Source organism: Pleurodeles waltl, chromosome 7 (genome assembly GCF_031143425.1).
Source record: "Pleurodeles waltl isolate 20211129_DDA chromosome 7, aPleWal1.hap1.20221129, whole genome shotgun sequence".
NCBI lineage: Eukaryota > Metazoa > Chordata > Amphibia > Caudata > Salamandridae > Pleurodeles > Pleurodeles waltl.
Window position 1 is genome coordinate 1,516,589,444 of NC_090446.1, and position 18,061 is coordinate 1,516,607,504.

General features: G+C 45.8%; 1 protein-coding gene across 2 annotated transcripts in view; it reads right to left on the reverse strand.

The window, feature by feature from the left end:
* Positions 1-220: 220 nt before the first annotated feature.
* Positions 221-18,061, reverse strand: part of XRCC1 (X-ray repair cross complementing 1) — a 215,217-nt gene continuing 197,376 nt past the window's right edge. For both annotated transcript variants that reach the window (XM_069201327.1, XM_069201328.1), the window contains exons 15-17: positions 12,070-12,160; positions 3,005-3,080; positions 221-2,397 (exon numbers count right to left, since the gene is read on the reverse strand). In XM_069201327.1, the coding sequence (XP_069057428.1) occupies positions 2,284-2,397; positions 3,005-3,080; positions 12,070-12,160 (281 nt within the window). In that variant the 3' untranslated portion in view covers positions 221-2,283. The remainder of the gene's footprint in view (positions 2,398-3,004; positions 3,081-12,069; positions 12,161-18,061) is intronic.

Consider the following 18,061-nt stretch of genomic DNA (forward strand, 5'->3'; position numbering starts at 1 on the left):
CCCATGCCTTAAAACGTCTCAGCACACTGGCATTAAAGAAACACCTTAAGTGAATCGAGACACATACAGAAGGCAGATAACCAACCAGTGCACAGGTTAGGGAAAAGGGGATGTAAGTTTGTGCCAAGCTGAAGGCTAGTTATGACTCTCTGAGGCCCCTCTTCGGTTTAAAGCCTGTCAGAAAACACCAATGTTTGAATGAGACAACATGGGTCGGAGATACTGTAAAAGACCATCTTTATTGTAACAGATAACAAGAGAGGAAATACAATTCGTCACATTCAGCTCTGCGTGCAAAGCTGGAAGCAATCTCCTTTTCTCTGCGCCCCCCTTTCCAGAGCTGTCATGAAAACCATGGCCGTGCTCGCAGCGAGACGAGCGCAGACATCACGCGCCAGACTCCTCCATCAGGACCGCAGCTCCGGCCGTCCTGGGCCACTCAACACTGCAGGGGTTCCGTGCCATTTAATTCAGACTATTCCACTGCAATAATCTCACGCCTGATCCTTCTGTGCGCGAGCAATTTCACTGCCAATTACATTTTAATATCATTTCAGCCTCTCCGGCTTACCTCCTGTGGGTCACATGTGGGCATGCAAATGTCTAGCCCCCTCCTTCTGCATCGCTCTAGCTACGGTCTGCTGGGGGCCCACCCACACCTCCACTAGGGAACAGATGGTGTACCTCCTTCCAATAAGATATCTGTGCAGAGACCGTTCACAGAGGAGGTGGGTGCATTCCGGGCAGCCCATTACACCCTTTGCCAGGGAACACAGTGTAGCAGCGGCCCGTAGTGGACAGCCAGTATGAGTTGAAGGGCAGTGACACCTAGTGGCCAGATTATAAAGTTGCTAGAAATCACATCTAGTTGCAAGTTAACTACCTAGTGGACAGACTTATGACCTTAAGAGCAGTGACACCCAGTGGCCAGATTATAACGTTACAAGGAGTCACAGCTAACAGCAGGTTAACTCTACCTGGTGGGCAGCCAGTATCACCTCAGGAGCAGTGACACCTAGAGGCCAGTTTATAAAGTTACAAGGAATCACAGCTAGCTGCAGATTAACTACCTGGTGGGCAGCCAGTATGACCTCAGGAGAAGTGACACCTGGTGGCCAGTTTATAAAGTTGCAAGGGATCAGAGCTAGCTGGGAAATGTGATACACAGAACAGAAGTTATATGACTGGCAGGACTGAAACCAAAGTAAATGAACATGCTCAACTGGCAAGAGATTAGCAATAGTATAAGCCCAGACAGCAGTGTTCGTCTCACAGCCCACAAGGGGGTCACAGCAGTGACTTGATACTATGGGAGCGAGCAGGGCCAGTGGTGACATCACAGAATAATGGAATGCCAAAGGTGCTTCATCAGTGCCTCCTGTAAAATGACCCTTGCATAGCAGAGGCTCTGATAAGCATATACTGGAACCAGTGGTCTTGAGTAACCTTTGATCTTTAGAGGCTCAATACAGGCTGTTGAGGCTAGTCAAGGATGCTTGGAAACATACCCAGACTCAGTGCCCCAAATCACAGGTATTATGTGCTTGATAGTTGTATGGAATGGTGGAAAGGAGCTAGGCCCTGTCCTGAATAACAACTTTGAAACTCCAGATATCATGAATCACTTCTTCATTGAAAATGTTTTATTTTTAAAATGAAGAACACATTGACGTGATTGGTTTGCTCTAGTTTTCCTTGCACTTCTTGTATTCGTGGCCAGACACAAGTTAATGTGCCACTTCTGATAGCCATTGGGACAAGCAGATTGCTCTCGGTAAACTTGGTGCTGCTCTTACGGATGGTGGTCTAAAAGCATCCACCTGTGTGTAAAACTTGTACACTCCTCCCAAAGGACAGGAGAGGTTGGCCATGACTCCAGACAACACTAGGGGACTCGTGTGTACGTATTACTGGATTGAAGTATTAGTCCCATTCCACTTCTGAGAGCTCTTTGCAAGTCAAAACTCTCCTTTTAATGTTGTTAATCGACCAAAAATGGAATCCATTATAAAAGAACTAAGTAGAAAAATATTTTTCAGTCTCCTGTGACCACTTGCTGGTGGAAACGGGTAGTCAGGGTGCCTGGGAATCACGCCAGTGTGAGGCAACTAGGACCCCAAAGAACCTAATTCTACAAAAGTTGGATCCTCAGAACCTACAAAAATGTACTGTGTCCCTTGACCCGATTAATCCATCACTGTAGAGGGTGCAAGCAGTTCCGCACTGTCAGATAGCCTTAGATTTCCACCCAGCATTCTTGCCAGCTCTGGGCTCCAGCGGTAGCTATGCCTGCGGTACCACTACATAGAGCTGATGTGGCATCAGTTTCTGCCGCTCATTGCACGTGTAGATCCAGCGTGGCTTCACGAAGGATAGGTTGCAGTTCTCGTTCAGCGCCTGTGAAGAAAGTCAGGGGTTACTAATGAGATTAAGACTCAGGTTCTTATTGCCCTGCCTGGCACAGAGGAAACCTGAAGCGTAAGAACAAAGTTTACCTTCAGAGAAAGGAAAGTGTAATATGTAAGTGCACTAGAGAGGCTGCTGTTTTCCGAAAGCCAATGAAGACATTTAGTGTGAAAAAGTACAGCAGTGTCACGCTCAAAACCCTATAACAACAACATGCAAGGCGCTGAAAGGTCTAAACCAGTGGTTCCCAACCTGTGGTCCGGGAAGCCTCCTCAGGGGGTCCGCAACTGCTTAGAAAATTAAATAATATTAACAGATCTGGTCCCCAGCTTTCAGTATTGATTCAGTGCGGGGTCCCCGGATTCCAATAATGATTCAGTGGGGGTCCCCGGGTTCCAGTAATGATAAAGTGGGGGTCCACGAAAGTCAAAAGGTTGGGAACCACTGGGCTAAACCAAGACAGAAGAAGGACCAGGCTACTATTGAGGAGAAGTGATGGCTCGCATCCTGCATCCCAATCTGGCTACTGAGGGATGACTAAGCCGCAAATCAGTGTTTACGTTCACACACTTACAAGAAGCCCCTTCTCAAGCCTCACCTCCTCGAAGGTATCATCCCAGTCCTGCGCCGTGATCACGTACTGCACCTTCTCGTTCATGTACTCCTCCAGCTCCCTGGAAAGGAAGACAGAAGTAACATCAGCACCCGTAGAGAAGACTAGTCACTTTATCCTGTGATTTAAAGTTCTCCACGGTTACCATCTTTCATAGATTCACATGCATGGACCAATCACCATTCACTGCACTGGCAATCAATTCTAGCCCAGGGATGAAAGGATAAAAAAATTTGACTATGGGAGATTTCATTCTGGAGAGCGAAACGTTAATGAAGTATTTCTTTTGTTTTTCATCATAGTTCTTCTACCTGAATTTAGACAGTGAAGAATATCTTACTGCAAGCATTGGAACCGGGGACACATTTAATGAACCTAGATTTTTAAATTGTAATACATTTTTCCTAGAAAAGGCAAAGCAAAGTCTTTTTATGAGCTTAACCTGATCTCAAGCACAAAGCCCAAAGCTCCCAGAAGTGGCCCTGACAGCACAAAAAAGACATCAGTTGCACCAGTACTTTCCCACAGTGCCAAAGAAGCCAAGGGTACAGAGGCTGGAGACAAAAAAACGAAAATATGTCATCCACTTAGAGAGAGGTGAGAGGGTGGTGAGGAATCTGCAGGAGGTGTCCTAGCCAGCATAAAGACTGTAAACCTATGAAAGCGGTTCTTTTAAGAATATTTGCTCCTGCAGACTTGAGAAGCTCCCCTAAAAGCAACTCTGAGGATACCTCGTGGCTGACCCAGAAAGCTTTGATGCCTCCAAAACTGAGTTCAAGCTCTGACCTGCTCATCCAGACAGTAGTGCTGAGAGAAGGAATGCAATGAGGACCAAGCTGCTATCTGACCAATGGAATTAGCAAGACTCACTCTTCGGGCGAGTGGAGGTTGCTGGTTTACCACTCGTTGAGTAGGCATGGAACTCCGAGGGCAGTGTTTAGCAACCAATTCGCAGCAATTTGATACTCGGTTAAATCCACCTGTTTCCTAGCTGCTCCAGGCCGGAGGGCAATGCCAAGCTGCCATCAACAGGGAATTCTATGGACATGTGACTGTAACAGCTGATGGTCCAGTCTATACAGACTCCTCCCAACATTTGTTGGATGAGGTGCCAGAAAAAGCATGGCAAAAATATCACCTGCCTCACATAAAATTCTGAGACCATCATAGGCAAGAAGGAGGGCTTTTGCCTGCAGTCATTGTATCTTAAAATGTGCATAAGGAGCCAAAACTGAAATGGGTGGTGTAGCTTCCAATCTTCATATCAAGCCACAGCTACTAAAGAAACTACTGCCAATGTCAAAATCCTAGGTAGGCCTGTATTAGAAAGTTCAAAAGAAGAACCCATTACAATAGTAGGGAACAGACTTCAGGGACAATTACAGGATGTGGATATATACTCTTCATCCTTTAAGAATTACGAATGAAAATGCTACTTACCCTGTAAGCATCTGTTTAATGATTAGTGCTGTAGATTCACATGCTTAGCATACTCCTGCTATCTACTGCTAGGCACAGACGTTTACAGCCTGTTTTTGTTTGAAGAAGTCTCAAGCCTCGAGATGTGGGATGACAACTTCTCCTCCTAGTGTACACTGAGCAGGGCATCAACTCCATGTTACACTGTTTTCCACCCAGAGGGGAAGAGCACAAATGGAAAATAAATGTAAGTAAGGTGCATGAAGCACAATGTGCAGTGAAAGGAAGAAAGCAAGAGATCTGAAAAGACAGGCCTTCAGTGGAGGAGGGCGGGCACATGTGAATCTACAGCACTACACATTATGAACAAATGCTTAGAGATTAAGTAGTATTTTCAGCTGGTATCATGCATGCTGCAGATACACGATTAGCACAGACTATAAACTGTCCGCCGTTCGTGGTGGTTAGCATGTGGATACTGCAGACATCTGGAATAAGGTCCGTAACACCGTCTGTCCTACCATAGTCTGCTGATGGGCTAAGGTGTCTGCACAGTAGTGCCTGGTAGTGTGCTATTGACTAGGTGGCTACCTTGCAAATGCTTCTTAGGAAAGCCATGGTTGCACATTTTTATGGGTGGAGAGTGCCTTGGGTGGAGCAGGTAGAATCCTCTTTGCTTTGTGACAGCAAGTCTGAATTCCTTTGACTGCCTGCTCTGAAGATAGGATGACTTCCTTGAGTCTTTGCAAAGGAGACAAGGAGCTGATCTGATCTACAGAATGTCTTTGTCCAGTCAATTTCGTGTATGAGAACCATCTTGACATCCTAGGTGTACAGCGCTCTTTCCACAATATAGTCTAGTTGCAGAAAGAGCTCTATCATCTGGTTAAGGTGGAAGGGTGACACCAACCAACTGAGGAAGTTAGGATTGGCTCTTAGGACAGCCTTGTCCTTGGGGACCTAGATGAATGGCTCCCGTATGGTGAGCGCTTTCAGCTCGCTAATGTGCCTAAGCGATGTAATGGCCACGAGGAAGGCCACTTACCAGGAGAGGAAATAAAGGGGGGCATGAAGGCAAAGGTTCAAAGGGTGGTCCCACGAGCCTGGTGAGGGTTACACTGAGATCCTACACAAAAGCAACAGGTTCTCTAGAGGGGTTGACACTCTTGAGGTCCTCCGTGAAGGCTTTGTTAATGGGAATTCTAGCAAAATTGCATCTTCCCTGGTCCGCAAGTAGGCTGCGACTGGCTAAGTGTAGGCAAATAGAGGTGTAGACCAGGTCTAATTTCTACAAGTGATAGGCAATCAAATCCAGGACATTAGGCCTTAGAAGGTCCAGTTTCTGGAGATGCAGTAGTCAACAAACAGTGTCCCATCCACGCCTCTGTTATGGGCCATCGAGCTTCCTTTAAAATGGACAAACATTACTAAAGGTGGTTGAGCTACCTAAATTCTAGGACTTCAGTTGCCAAATCGCACGGTTGAGCTGTCCAAGATCCAACTGCTTTACACGACCCTGCCACTGTGTGAGGTGAGTTTTGAGCAAGAACCTTTTGTGAGGGGAGAGGGACATCTTCAGGAGGGTGGAGTACACAGGCTGTCTGGTCCAGTATTAGTGATATTTGCCGGAGTTTCCCCAACACAAATGGAAACAATGGTAAAAGTGGAAAAGCGTAGCCAATATGCCTGACCAATTAATCCACTGTACATTGCCCATGGACTGTGGGTGTGGATACATGGTGGAGGAGCTTGGTCATTTTGTATTTTCCGGTGTGGCACACGTCTTAATGTGGGCTGCCTCAACGCGGTTGTGTGTTAAGGAACTGAGGGGTGGAATTCCCTCTCTTGACATGTTGATGCGTCCTGCTGAGCAAGTCTGCAAATTTGTTTGTTTCCCCCAGGGAGAATCTCCACCATGAGGTGAATTTTCTGGTGGAGTGCCCAATGCCAAGCCTCATGGGCTAAGTGAGAAAGCTTTGGGTAGTGAGTGCCACCCTGCTTATTAAGGTAGTACATGGCAGCCACGTTCATCGTGATGAGGGCCACCTTGCCACAAATGACTTGAAGGAGGGCGTTCAGGGCTACATGAATGTCTAGCAGTTCCAAGTAATCGATGTGGCAGCCTTGTTATTAAAAGGGCCACATTCCCTGGACTGTGATGATGTTGAGATGCAGGATCCAACTTGTGAGAGGCATCTGCTGTGATGGTCACCTGTGAAACTGGGTCTGCAAAAGGCCTGCCTTGCAACAAATTGTTGTTGTTCCACCACTGCAGAGAGCAGCATGCAGTGTGGCCCGTACTAATGCTAAATTCTTTCCAGTGACCCTTCACTTGAGATTATTGAGCCACAAGTCACTCTTGCAGAGGTTGTAGATATCACATGTGAAGCCTTGCATGAGGGACGATAGAAGTGCAGGACACTTTCATTCCTAGAAGGCCCATGACAGTTGGTACTGCGAGTCGACGATTGGGCTGAAAAAGAGGAAGCAGGTGCTGAAAGGCTAGGACTCCTCGTTGGCTGGAAAGGCTTCGTCTGTGGATGCGTTGAGTAACGATTCCAGAAATGGTTTAATTTAAAGCGTCTGCAAGTGGGATTTGGTAGCATTTACGATGAATGAGTAGAGACTATGCAGTTTGAGTGAGTGTTAAACACCACAGTTTGCTGCTGCTGATCATCCAATTGCTGACCCAGGGAAGAACTGAATGTCCCCCCTTAGCAAAAGCACGGCCATGATTGATAGACACTTCGTAAATATCTTCGTGGCTGTGGTGATCCCAAAAGGAAGTACTTTCATCTGGTAGCAATGTTCACTTCCAACAATGCAAAGGTACCATTGATGAGCCGTTTGGATAGGGATGCGATTATAGCCTTTCTTCAGATCGAGTGCTGCCATGAAGTCTGGGGATGACATGTCTCAGGTTTGTTATGCAAAAATGTTCTGATAGGATGTAACGGTTGAGGGGCTTGAGAGAGAGGATGGGTCTGAGAAAGACATCCCTCTTGGGGATAAGGAAGTAGCAAGAATACTTGCGCGCCCTTGAGATTGTGGGGGCACCCCCTCTATAACACCCTTGTGTAGGAAGGCCAGGACTGGACTTGTTCCTGAATGAGAGAAAGCTGTTCTTTGCCGAGTGTGTAGATGGAGTGGGTTGCTGCTCATAACGCCACCCCGTGCTGTGGCATATTTTTCTTTGGTCTCCTTATCTGGAGGAGGAGCCATCACCAGTGGCCTGACCAGATGCACATTTGCGGACGGTGTGCACCACCAGAGAATTGGATGGTACCTGCCCCCTAATATACACTGGGCCACAGAGAGGATATACATTTTTCTCGATTATCGGACCTCCAGCCTAAACAGGCCCTTGGAAATTCTCAGGTGCGGATTTCAACATGCCCTTGAGCATGAGGAGAATGGGTAGAAATTTGGACACTGACCCAGAAACTTATCTGCCTGGCTGACATGCAAGTTGGTATGTGGAAGGACCAACTTTTTGGGAGTGAAAAGCAAGGCACGACAGGAAGAAGCGTGTTATGGTACGAACAGATTGCACACCTTTGGGTGGCCTGCCCAAGGGTGTTTCATTTGCAGTGAGGGCAGTTCTGGTAAGCTGTATATTCCATGACCTGAAACAAATTGCAATGCTGAGCCTAAAGCTAGATTACAGGAGCATGCTAAGCAATTGTATCCTAAGGCACACACAATACAAACACCGTATCACAGAGTGCCTTTGTAAGAGAAAACAATACAAGCAGAAATACCAGCTCAGGATCATTTACCAGCAGCAACATGTAGCTCTTTTGCTGCCAGAGAACTTGCAACCTCATCTTCTGCAAAGAGTTGCTCTTGAAAATTAGGAGAAAAACATGGTCCATCTCCACCAATACACTGCATCTATACATGGGCACCTGACGTAAAGAAGAAAATCCTAAAACTTCTAATGGTAACTCCTAGAGAGACAGGTCTACATTCTCAAGTTCAGCCACAAAGGTGACAGATAGACATTTTCAGGTGAAGCATCTGGCCACTGGACTGTGTGGAGTAATCTGCTTGAGGAAGAGGCCAAAGGTGGCACACATCTCAATAACAGGAGGTCAGGATAGCACTGGCACCTCAGAAGCAACCAGGATCACATGGGCATTGTGCAACCATCCCTTCAGAACGACTGTCTAGGTGAGCAAAATGAAGGGAAACATGTATTGGACAAGGAATGCCCAGTCCAGGCTCAGTAAGTTCAACATGGCTCCATCGATCATATCTAGGCAGTATAACACTGGCACTTCTAACTGCCTGGAGTCTCATACAAGTCCATCTCCAGTACACCCTACATCTGCTAGATCATAATGACTACATCCAGGTGAAGCTGCCCTTGTGGTCCAAGAAGGAAAGTGTATTAATTGGTCCACTTCCACATTCTCACCACTAACAACAACTCAATTTTCCCCACCCATACACTGTTCCATTATTTTGTCACATGGTGCTTTAGAGCTGAGGGCAGTCCATTTTCCAATAAAATATTCTGCTCAGCAATCAAATTCAATGAAATTCTCTTCCAGAAAGATAAGACAGTCACCATTGTGTTCCACCACAAACCACAACAAACTGGCAGGATAAAGGTCCTAAAACCTTCAGGCATAAACAATCTGGCAAGGACTGGTGGCAAATGAGACCTCCCAGAGCTTCACAATTCAAATTCAACCAAACTCTGCAGACATCTACTAGATATGAATAATTGCATGCTTTGTAACAAGGTGCTTACTATCAACTCCTTACTCTAAGGGCAACCTACTATCAACCCGCTTGCCACAGAAGAGAACTGAAAAAGCCCGGAAAGTCATGAGGAGCTAAAAACTGCACTCCAAATGAGGAAATGCCTTTTTGCTAGACTGAATCATGTATGTGCATTTCCTACTGACCTAAGTCTAGGGACTGTGATCTTCCAGGTCAAAAAGCAAAATGATTCCGATTAGTGCAGAGTGGCCTCTTCAATGGTGGCACCTGCGTCTGTCCACCTCACCACAGATTTCTGCATAAAAACACATATTTGAGTGAGTCTATTCTGAATAATCTTTCTCTAAAATATGTTTCCTACAGTTCTTGCTAATAAGTAGCATTTCCAGTACCTATCTTGGTGTGGGGACTTCCACACCACTCTTCTTTTCTTTCCTTGAATCATCCTGTTCTGTCCTGGACAAGGCCTTTTTCTTTTCTCCCAGACCCTGGATCCTACCTACACACCAGTACCTGGACCTCAATAATGTGGCCTATGGCCTAGCATCTCTACACCTCATTAGGTCTACTCTTACCTATAAGGTATTACCTCTACCCCTACCTGGACGTTAGTACACTTAAACTTGTCTGCCAAGATCAGAATACTTTTACTCCTAACCTAGTACCTCAACTTCTAGTCATACCCATGGCGTAGTACCCGTCTACCTGTAACCTAGTCTGATTTCGTTTTTTCTCTGAATTCATGCAGTGCATGTTGGCACACAGAACACATTCCTGAAGACCGGGACTCCTTGCCAGGATTTCCGGCAAGATTTTCCACAGCCTTTCAATACTAAATGCTTCATCTTCGGTATCTGCAGCTGACCCTGCAATTGCAGATTATTCCATGATCATCCTCAAGTCCTGTGGCAGTACAAAGGTAATAGGCCTTAGCCTGTTTGGGTAAGGGTGTTTACCACGGGTGGCCAAGGACCACTATACGTTTATGTCCATTCAGTGCATTATTTTTTAACAAATGGCCCTGGAAGCTTCTTGGCCTAAGATTCGTCCCAAAGGTCTATAAAGCTCCCTTGCACTAGGCTCTAAAATTCTTGTCTACACTGATCCCTATGACCAATGCTACCTTAGGGAGGGTAGTTCAAAATCTGGGTATGCTTTGGTGTCCTTTACATATAGGGTGATTACTGGGCTATGGGTAGGGATACTGGAGTCCAGGCTTTATTTATTAACTCCCTGCTTTGAAATTTGGGACACAAATGGCAAACTTCCTTAGTCAATAATTTCCTCCTGGGAAGCGCAGCCCTGCTCTTTGTACCAGCAGGCCAGTAGTCCCTGTCCTCCAGATCAAGCAGCAATGCATGTTTTCTAGATGTAGCCACAGTCTGAAAAAAGAATGGCAGTTTGCACCTTTGGCCAAAAAGGTAATTCAACCAGACATTGTGTGTAGTCCCTCCAAGTACACAGTTGGCAAAGATGAATACTGTATTTTTTTTTTTTGGGGGGGGAAGGTTGGGGAAATGGGGTTTGAAATAGTGCTGCCCGTGGTGACAAAGGAGCTGCAGTTTTGAAATGGCCCAAGGCGCCTTTAAACTTGGGGAGTTTCCCCAACACACCCACACCCACTGGAGGCCAGAGTCATGGCTTTCCTACTTTTGTGTCCATACGAAAACAAATGTGAGCTAATTCCGATTGGATGTGATGTAGACAACACAGGAAGCCATGAAGCTGGTTTTTACTCTGACAGGGGAAAGTTGCACTAAAACACAGGGCTTGCCTGGCTTCTTCCTCCAACCACAGGGTGCTCGCATTTTGTTGAGAGGAATATGAGAGGTCAGCACAGAAAAGAACAGCATCTTGTGCAGGACACGTACTTGGAATACAATGCACGCCAGATAAGTGATACACTGACAAACCAACACGCACTATCATACCACACCGGGCTCCATGGCCAGTTTTCCCAGGACACCCTTCCTCTGTAGAACGGTTTAGTTTTCTATATGACACTGCCTGACAGATGACAAATTCCTTGAGATGTGAGAGTCCGGAAGGCAGGAGAAACATCTTATAGTGGCTTAAAGACGTTTTTGCACCACAGGACGGACATCAGTCAAAGAGAGCAGGCGAAACCATTTATTTTAACATTAAAAAGGAAAGAGCTTCTACCACGTTAAAAAATTTAACCAGTCCTTGGGTGGATGCAAACAACCGCACAACCCCCCCCCCGTTCACCCAAAATAGCAGTTATCATATAAACAAAGCTTTGTAAAAGACAGCACTGTTTATCAACTCTTGTTCAGTGAGCAGAAAAAGAACTGCCTGCAAAATTGGTATGATGGACAGGATGAATACTTTCATTTATATAGTCTAGGTATCTGCATAGCATTCTCTGCTTCCTTTTTCTTGTACAAAGTCGCTGCGGAGGGTTATGTTTTGGTGTGGTTGATTAAATTATGTTAAAAAGCCAGCAAATACTGCCTCCTACAGGCATGAGTTCCTTCTTCAAAACAATTTCCTAGAGCAGCACATGATGAAGCAGCTCTGCTTCCTTCTCAACTGTGGCTTGTCACTTTTAGAGCAGGCCATCATGTGGTAGATTAGCTTAAGCTGAAAAAGTAACAGCATGCGTTATTTAGTCATTCTGCTGCTGGCTTTCATAACCGGTAGTGATTGCTTGTGACTGCTGACTGCATGAGTCTTACAGACATACAAAGACTGCTGAAAATGCCAACACCGAAATCTTGAAGGTTAACACATATCTAGACTAGAAGTGCTGTTTCAAGAGGCCAGGATTGTGGAACTAGTGTTGCAGTATCTGGGACTAACCACTGATTAGTCACAGGGTTGGAAGACTGAATTCTTTCCAATGCTACGGACATCGCTAATGTCAACTGCTCACTTACCCATTGAATGCGGTGATGTATCGATACAGCATCCTGCGCTCTGTCGAGGGAAAATCTCCGTACAAGTAGAAGTGTTTACCTGTGAAGAAATCTAACACAAAGACGTACCTCTTAAGTCATCAGAGAACATCAGAGCCAACCACAATCACAAACCAACTTTATAATGCCAACATTCATCGTTCATCTTCATTTCACTGTACAACTGAAAGCCACTACGAAAACCCCATTTATTTCCACCCTACTAGCTCCAGGCTCTTTATATCGTGGACCAAAAAGGGGTACACTGAAAAGAGTCCAGGCGAACCCCAAATGTATCACAGAGTCACAAACTCCTGTGGTAGTGTGGACGAGCAGTTAGGCATATCGGAGGGTAGTGCTAAGCATGTAGGAGGAACACATGCCGGCGTCGGGTTTTGCTGGTCCGGGTCCTCACAGTTCTTCCTTTGGGAGCCTGCAGATGCAGGGAAGCAGCTCCTGTGCTCCGAGGCAGTTCTTCTTGGTGATTTGCAAAGCCCAGGCAGCTCTCCCTGTTTCTTGGATGCTGCAGCGGCAGGAGAGGTCAGTTGCTCCACAAGGGTCGGATGCAGTAGGCATACCTTCTGTGAACCCCAGGACACCAGTTGCACCTGCAATTGCACTTTCCCCATACATGGGAAGTGTATGAGAGGCGAAGCAAATGAAACTAATGTCTGCGTATGTGGGTGAATTTGAAATCCTATTGCGAGAGTGCTTCTTGAACATGTCGAAACGTGCTCCACCATAACAGTATTCAGGTAGGTTTTCACAGCGCAGGTGAATCTACAGCACTACATGCTGCAAACACTCTTACGAGTGAGTAGTGTTCTTCATTGTCAGCATGTGTCGCTGGAGATTACAAGCAGTGTCCAGAAGGCAGCACCCAACTCTCTACTCAAGGATCTTACAAGCAGAAGTAGATGTATGGATCAGGGTACAGTCTGTCCCACTCACACCTCTAGTCCAGCAGGACTGTCCGTCCAGTAGTATCAGTGAAAGCGTGGAAGATCAAGTGCCAGCATTCCAGATATCTGCAAACAGAATGTGTTCTAGGAAAGCCATTGTGGCCATTTCTTTGCGTGTTATGCCTCAGGCGGAACACTAAGGGCGCATTTGGCTTCGGTATGGCTGACCTGAAAGCACCTCACATTCCATATATTCAACGCAGCTTTAGAGGACTGCCAAGAAGGGGTTGTGCAAAAGCCCCACAAAGTTGTGACTTTGGAATAGACTTGGTTCTAGTCACATTGTCACTGCTGCTCTCTGAATAACTAATGCGTTCAGAGCTTTTTCTGGTAATAAATGGGGGTGCAGAAGGAATAGAAGCTAAATATGTTGCCTGATTGATGTGAAATGTTGTTACAACCTTTGGCAAGAAATGTATGTGTACCTGCATAAAAGGCAATTGAATTGATTTAGGCTGAGTGACCTCACACCCCTATTTCTCTTGGGTCATCACATCACCCCTTCAAACTGAAGGCAAAGCATCCAGGAAATGGTTTCTGACTCACAAATGTTGCTTGAGCAATGAACCAACTTGGTAGTAGGCAGCTGCTTCTTACAACTTAAGACTCTTAAGCATATACTACTCCTACTATCCATCCCTAACAAGGTGTGGGTGGCGGGAACAACTGTGGGCACCTGCCTAGACTGCTGCAAAGCTCTCTATGCTCAGCTACCGGCTTACTGGGATGAAAAGGTCACAGGACGTTGCTGTGCATGTAGTTTCATGGCTCAATAAACAAGGTCAGATTTTGGCAGCTAGAGGAGCCTAACACTGCATGCAGGTGAAAAAAAGGATCTCACTTAAGCTAGCTTTATAAATGTATTCCTGATCTCGTCAGATCAATTAATACCTGCATTGCGGTTCTTAGGAATTAGCACCTTCTTCTGCAGGATATAACCTGCTGGAAAGTTCGGTGTCTGGACATTAACCAATAAGAGTCCCTTGTGTCCTCCAGGAAAAAAGTCAGGACTTATGTGTTTCACTAGAGCTATGTGAGAATTGCTGCAGCAGACCCCATGCAGCAGTGAGAGCGTAATCAATGTAGTATATCAATTGCGCACCACATCACTGGAGTCAAAAGACAACAGTCTAGCCTTGCAACAGTTCAGAACAACCCAGGTCACCAGCAAGTTGTTAACTAAAGCCATTGATGAATCAAGACATCACTGCTGAGCATGAGCAGTCAGGCGATCATGACTTACTGTCCACCAGTAGAGTTTCACTTCTTACCTAGCTGCCACCGTCACAGCCAGTTAGGAGAATGTCTCATTTGATGGGCAGTATCTATCCTGTTAAGTGTTTTAAAATTGCAAAGAGAAGAAGGAGGATAAGTCTTTTCAATGCTCTTGAAAGTGCTGAACGACACTGGAAGTACCAGAGGTCGGAGGGGCATTTTTACCAAGAGACCAAACTCATGCTTGAATAGCTATGTTTAGCCTTCACAATTGCTTCGCCTATGTACTTCCCTCAAACTGGGTAGTTAGCATGAAACAAATAAATAAAGCATTAAAAGGCAGACAGGATTTATTTTCAGAAGGTTTAGAAGGAGAGAGTATATTCATTATAGTCAGGTGTTCTACAGTGTTGTTCAAATGGTCACAAATAGGTTACTGATCTAAGCAGGGTCCAGGCAGGAGGAAGGAATAAACTGTTTGACACCATTGCGAAAGACATCCCAATAGAAACCTGCACTAACGAGATCCGTAAAACTTAACTGGAGCTTTTAGTAACAGAGGCCAGATCGCAGGAGGCCGCTTTGTGTGTGCATCCTTCAACCATCGCTCAAGACCTAGATAAACACTGAGCTAAAAAATCTCTAGACTTGGTACCAGAGAGTCTGCTGACATGCAGTTTAATATTTTGTATACTCAATATCGGATTATAGCAGGTGACAATTTCATTGATAACCTCCAATGGCAAGAAGGAATTCTGCTTCAGTGCTGGTTTGTGTGTGGAGGGTAAACTACTGCATTTATATGAGGAGACTGGATGAACAGTACAATTCCAAACCAATATGGGGCGTAACGATCACCACTCTGTGGTGCGCCGACATGAAATTTCTTCCCTGAATCCTAATGCAATTCCACCACGACCTCCTGTTATCATACACCTTTTTACAGCCACTAGGGATAGCAGTAGCATGACTTGATGAAGAACTTCCCCAAGCTGTGTTTCATTGAGAGTCAGAAAATCCACTTTTATATCCTTGAGCTTACAGACTTCCCAACAGTGTCTAACTAAAGATCTCCAACTGCTTCCAGCACAAGATATTTAGAATTTTTGAAAGTCGGAATGTTTCATGCGTGGTGCACTATTGGCTAGTGTTTTACGCACCCTGCGATCTGGATCAGCCTGGGCTGCAAGATCCTAGTTATACTGTCTTTAGGTGGAGTGTTAGCTACTCCGTCCCCTCACGAAGGAAAACCTCTCAGAAAGAATCCCTCATATGTTTTGAGGAAAGCCTTTCTTCCTGCAAAGGGCAGCATTTTGTGGTCTTACTCTGGATGTGTGTAAACTGGCTTGGCTCTGGTTCGCCTCATCTGCAGCTGTGCTACACACCATCCCTAACGAAGGGCATAACATGTCTGCAAAACACATCTGCCCACTCAGTAAGTGGAGCATTGCTTCAAGACTGCGGTGAGACCTTGAACGGGTTAAGAAGATGGAGAGCGCAGGCACAAACACCCGCTGGTATGGATTGCAGACAAGCGAATTGCAAAACCAAGGAACAGGAAATGCTAACAGAGAACGTCAAACACTAAAACCTGTAACTTAACTGACTCTGCAACTAATTAATCAGTGCAAAATTCTACGACATGAACAAGCACGTGAGGGCACTGGCAGCGCACACGCACTAAAATAAGGGTCTGCGTGACAATAATGCACTTGGCCGGCCATGTCTCATGTAATGAGAGCACGGTTACAAGCCCACTGGAGTGCAAAGATCGCAGCAGCATTTCTAATGGGAGAAGGTGGGGGCCAAAATCTGCAAAATTCCATTGTCACAAATTTAGGTCAATTTGACGCATAATGCTTCTAAATGAAGCACACCACCACCATGTTTATTTTCCATCTTGGCTAATCGGTGAGGAGGAATCTACAATAGTCTTTTGAAGAAGTCTAATGCTACAAGCTGAAGGACAGGACAGATACACTTGTTTGGAAGCAAAGCACAGCAGATACAACAAGAGCTCATGAGGCTTGTAAGCCCAGGATGCACATTAGTGTCAGCCCAGAACCTCTTCTACTTTGGATCATGTAGTTATCCAGCACCTAGATGCGGTCAGAGAACTGGCTTAGCTGCCCAAAGTCTACTACTAAAAAAAGCCACAGCAAGAAGCAGAGACTCAGGATTGGTGATGTGAGATCATCACCATGTCTCACTTCCCGTGCATGTACCACTGTCTAGAAGATGGCTGTTAGCCTGTGGCCTGTAGATGGAATGCTCTCTGGGCCTATTCTGACATACTGCTACAAGATATTGATATATAGTCCTTTCAGACAGACCACAGTCTCACCAGGTCAGGAGTGATCCAAGGTATGCTCCCAAAACTCCCATGGAACTAACCTGCCTGCAGGCAGAGGAAGGAAAGGGCTAGTGGCCTTCAAATTCAGATAATGGATCCACCAACTTAAAGGTGCACTTACTAAGAGTCACCTGAAGCTCGTCCTCCTATCTCTGTTAACAGAAGTTCTTCCTGCAGATTTTGCATTACGAGCCTGCATGCAGTACCAAGATAATGCAGGAGAACATGAAACTTAAAAAGGCCATAAACTGTCTGGGCATCACTTCTGTCGACCAGCTTATTGCCAGACGTTTCCAGCATGGCCTATTCCACGTCTGCCACTGGTTGTAAACTGTACCACCTGGAGGCTAGGCCCACAGAGGACGGTTTTCTTAACTTGTTATAACAGAGATTGAGAAATACAATCTGACAGCCTCAAATCTAGAAACAGCTGGATGCATTTGTGTGTGGTGGTACTTACTTCCGCTGTCAATGTCAATTTACTAGCATCAGAATGGAAATGTTCCCCCTCTTTGCTGCTTTTGTTATTTTGATCAGCGTGGCAGACAAGGACCCCCACCCTGCAAAGAAGAGATGCCACATGCACCAGACTTTACACGCACACCCCAGCACAAACCAATGGGGAAAACAATTGAACTTCCAATGTCTTTAAACCACTCTGAATGAGAGGAAACTCCCATGCTTAAGTTAGATGGGAATGTGGGAGCATGTATCCTCAAAGCCAAAAGAAAACATCCAAACTTCTGGGTGAAAATAGGGGATCAATTCTGCCAATGTGCAACAATTAAAAATCCGCCTTTAAGGTGAGATGTTGGGGAGATACAAGTCTATGAAGGGAGGGAGGCCCTTGTTTTTCTTCTGCAAGTACCTGGAGTAATTTCCCCAATTTTGTTCGGGCCCATCCATGAGTGGCCCTGACGGAGGGGGAGATGGGATGCAGATGATGGTGGAAAGTGGGGAATGGTAATGTGATATCCCCATGAATTCCAGAGTGCATCCATATGTCCACCATCCACCTGTCCAATGTTATGGCACCTCAGATCATCTTTGTAAGAAAAGCACACTCAGCAGCGCAGGCCCAAATGTGGTTCTTGGACCCATCGCCCCACCCTGTTCAATGTTCATATGGCCCGCTGGCTTCAAAACTGTGTCTTATGAGGATGACACACAGCTGATGCCTGATTTTCAACAACTCGATGATACTATGGCAAGCAACGTCCAGGGTTGTCTCTCGGACCCTACCTAGTTGGATGCATAGCATCTGTTTGAAGTTTAATCCTGAAAACTCTGAAATGTTGGTATTCGGGACTCCTCTCCGATGGACATCAGGAGAGTCGGTCCTCTCAAGCTGGGGAAGCGCCATCCCAGCACCAGTTGTGAGAAACTTGGGGGTGCAACGAGATGCCTCCTCAGCTTTCAAACCACATGGGCAGTCAACTGCAGC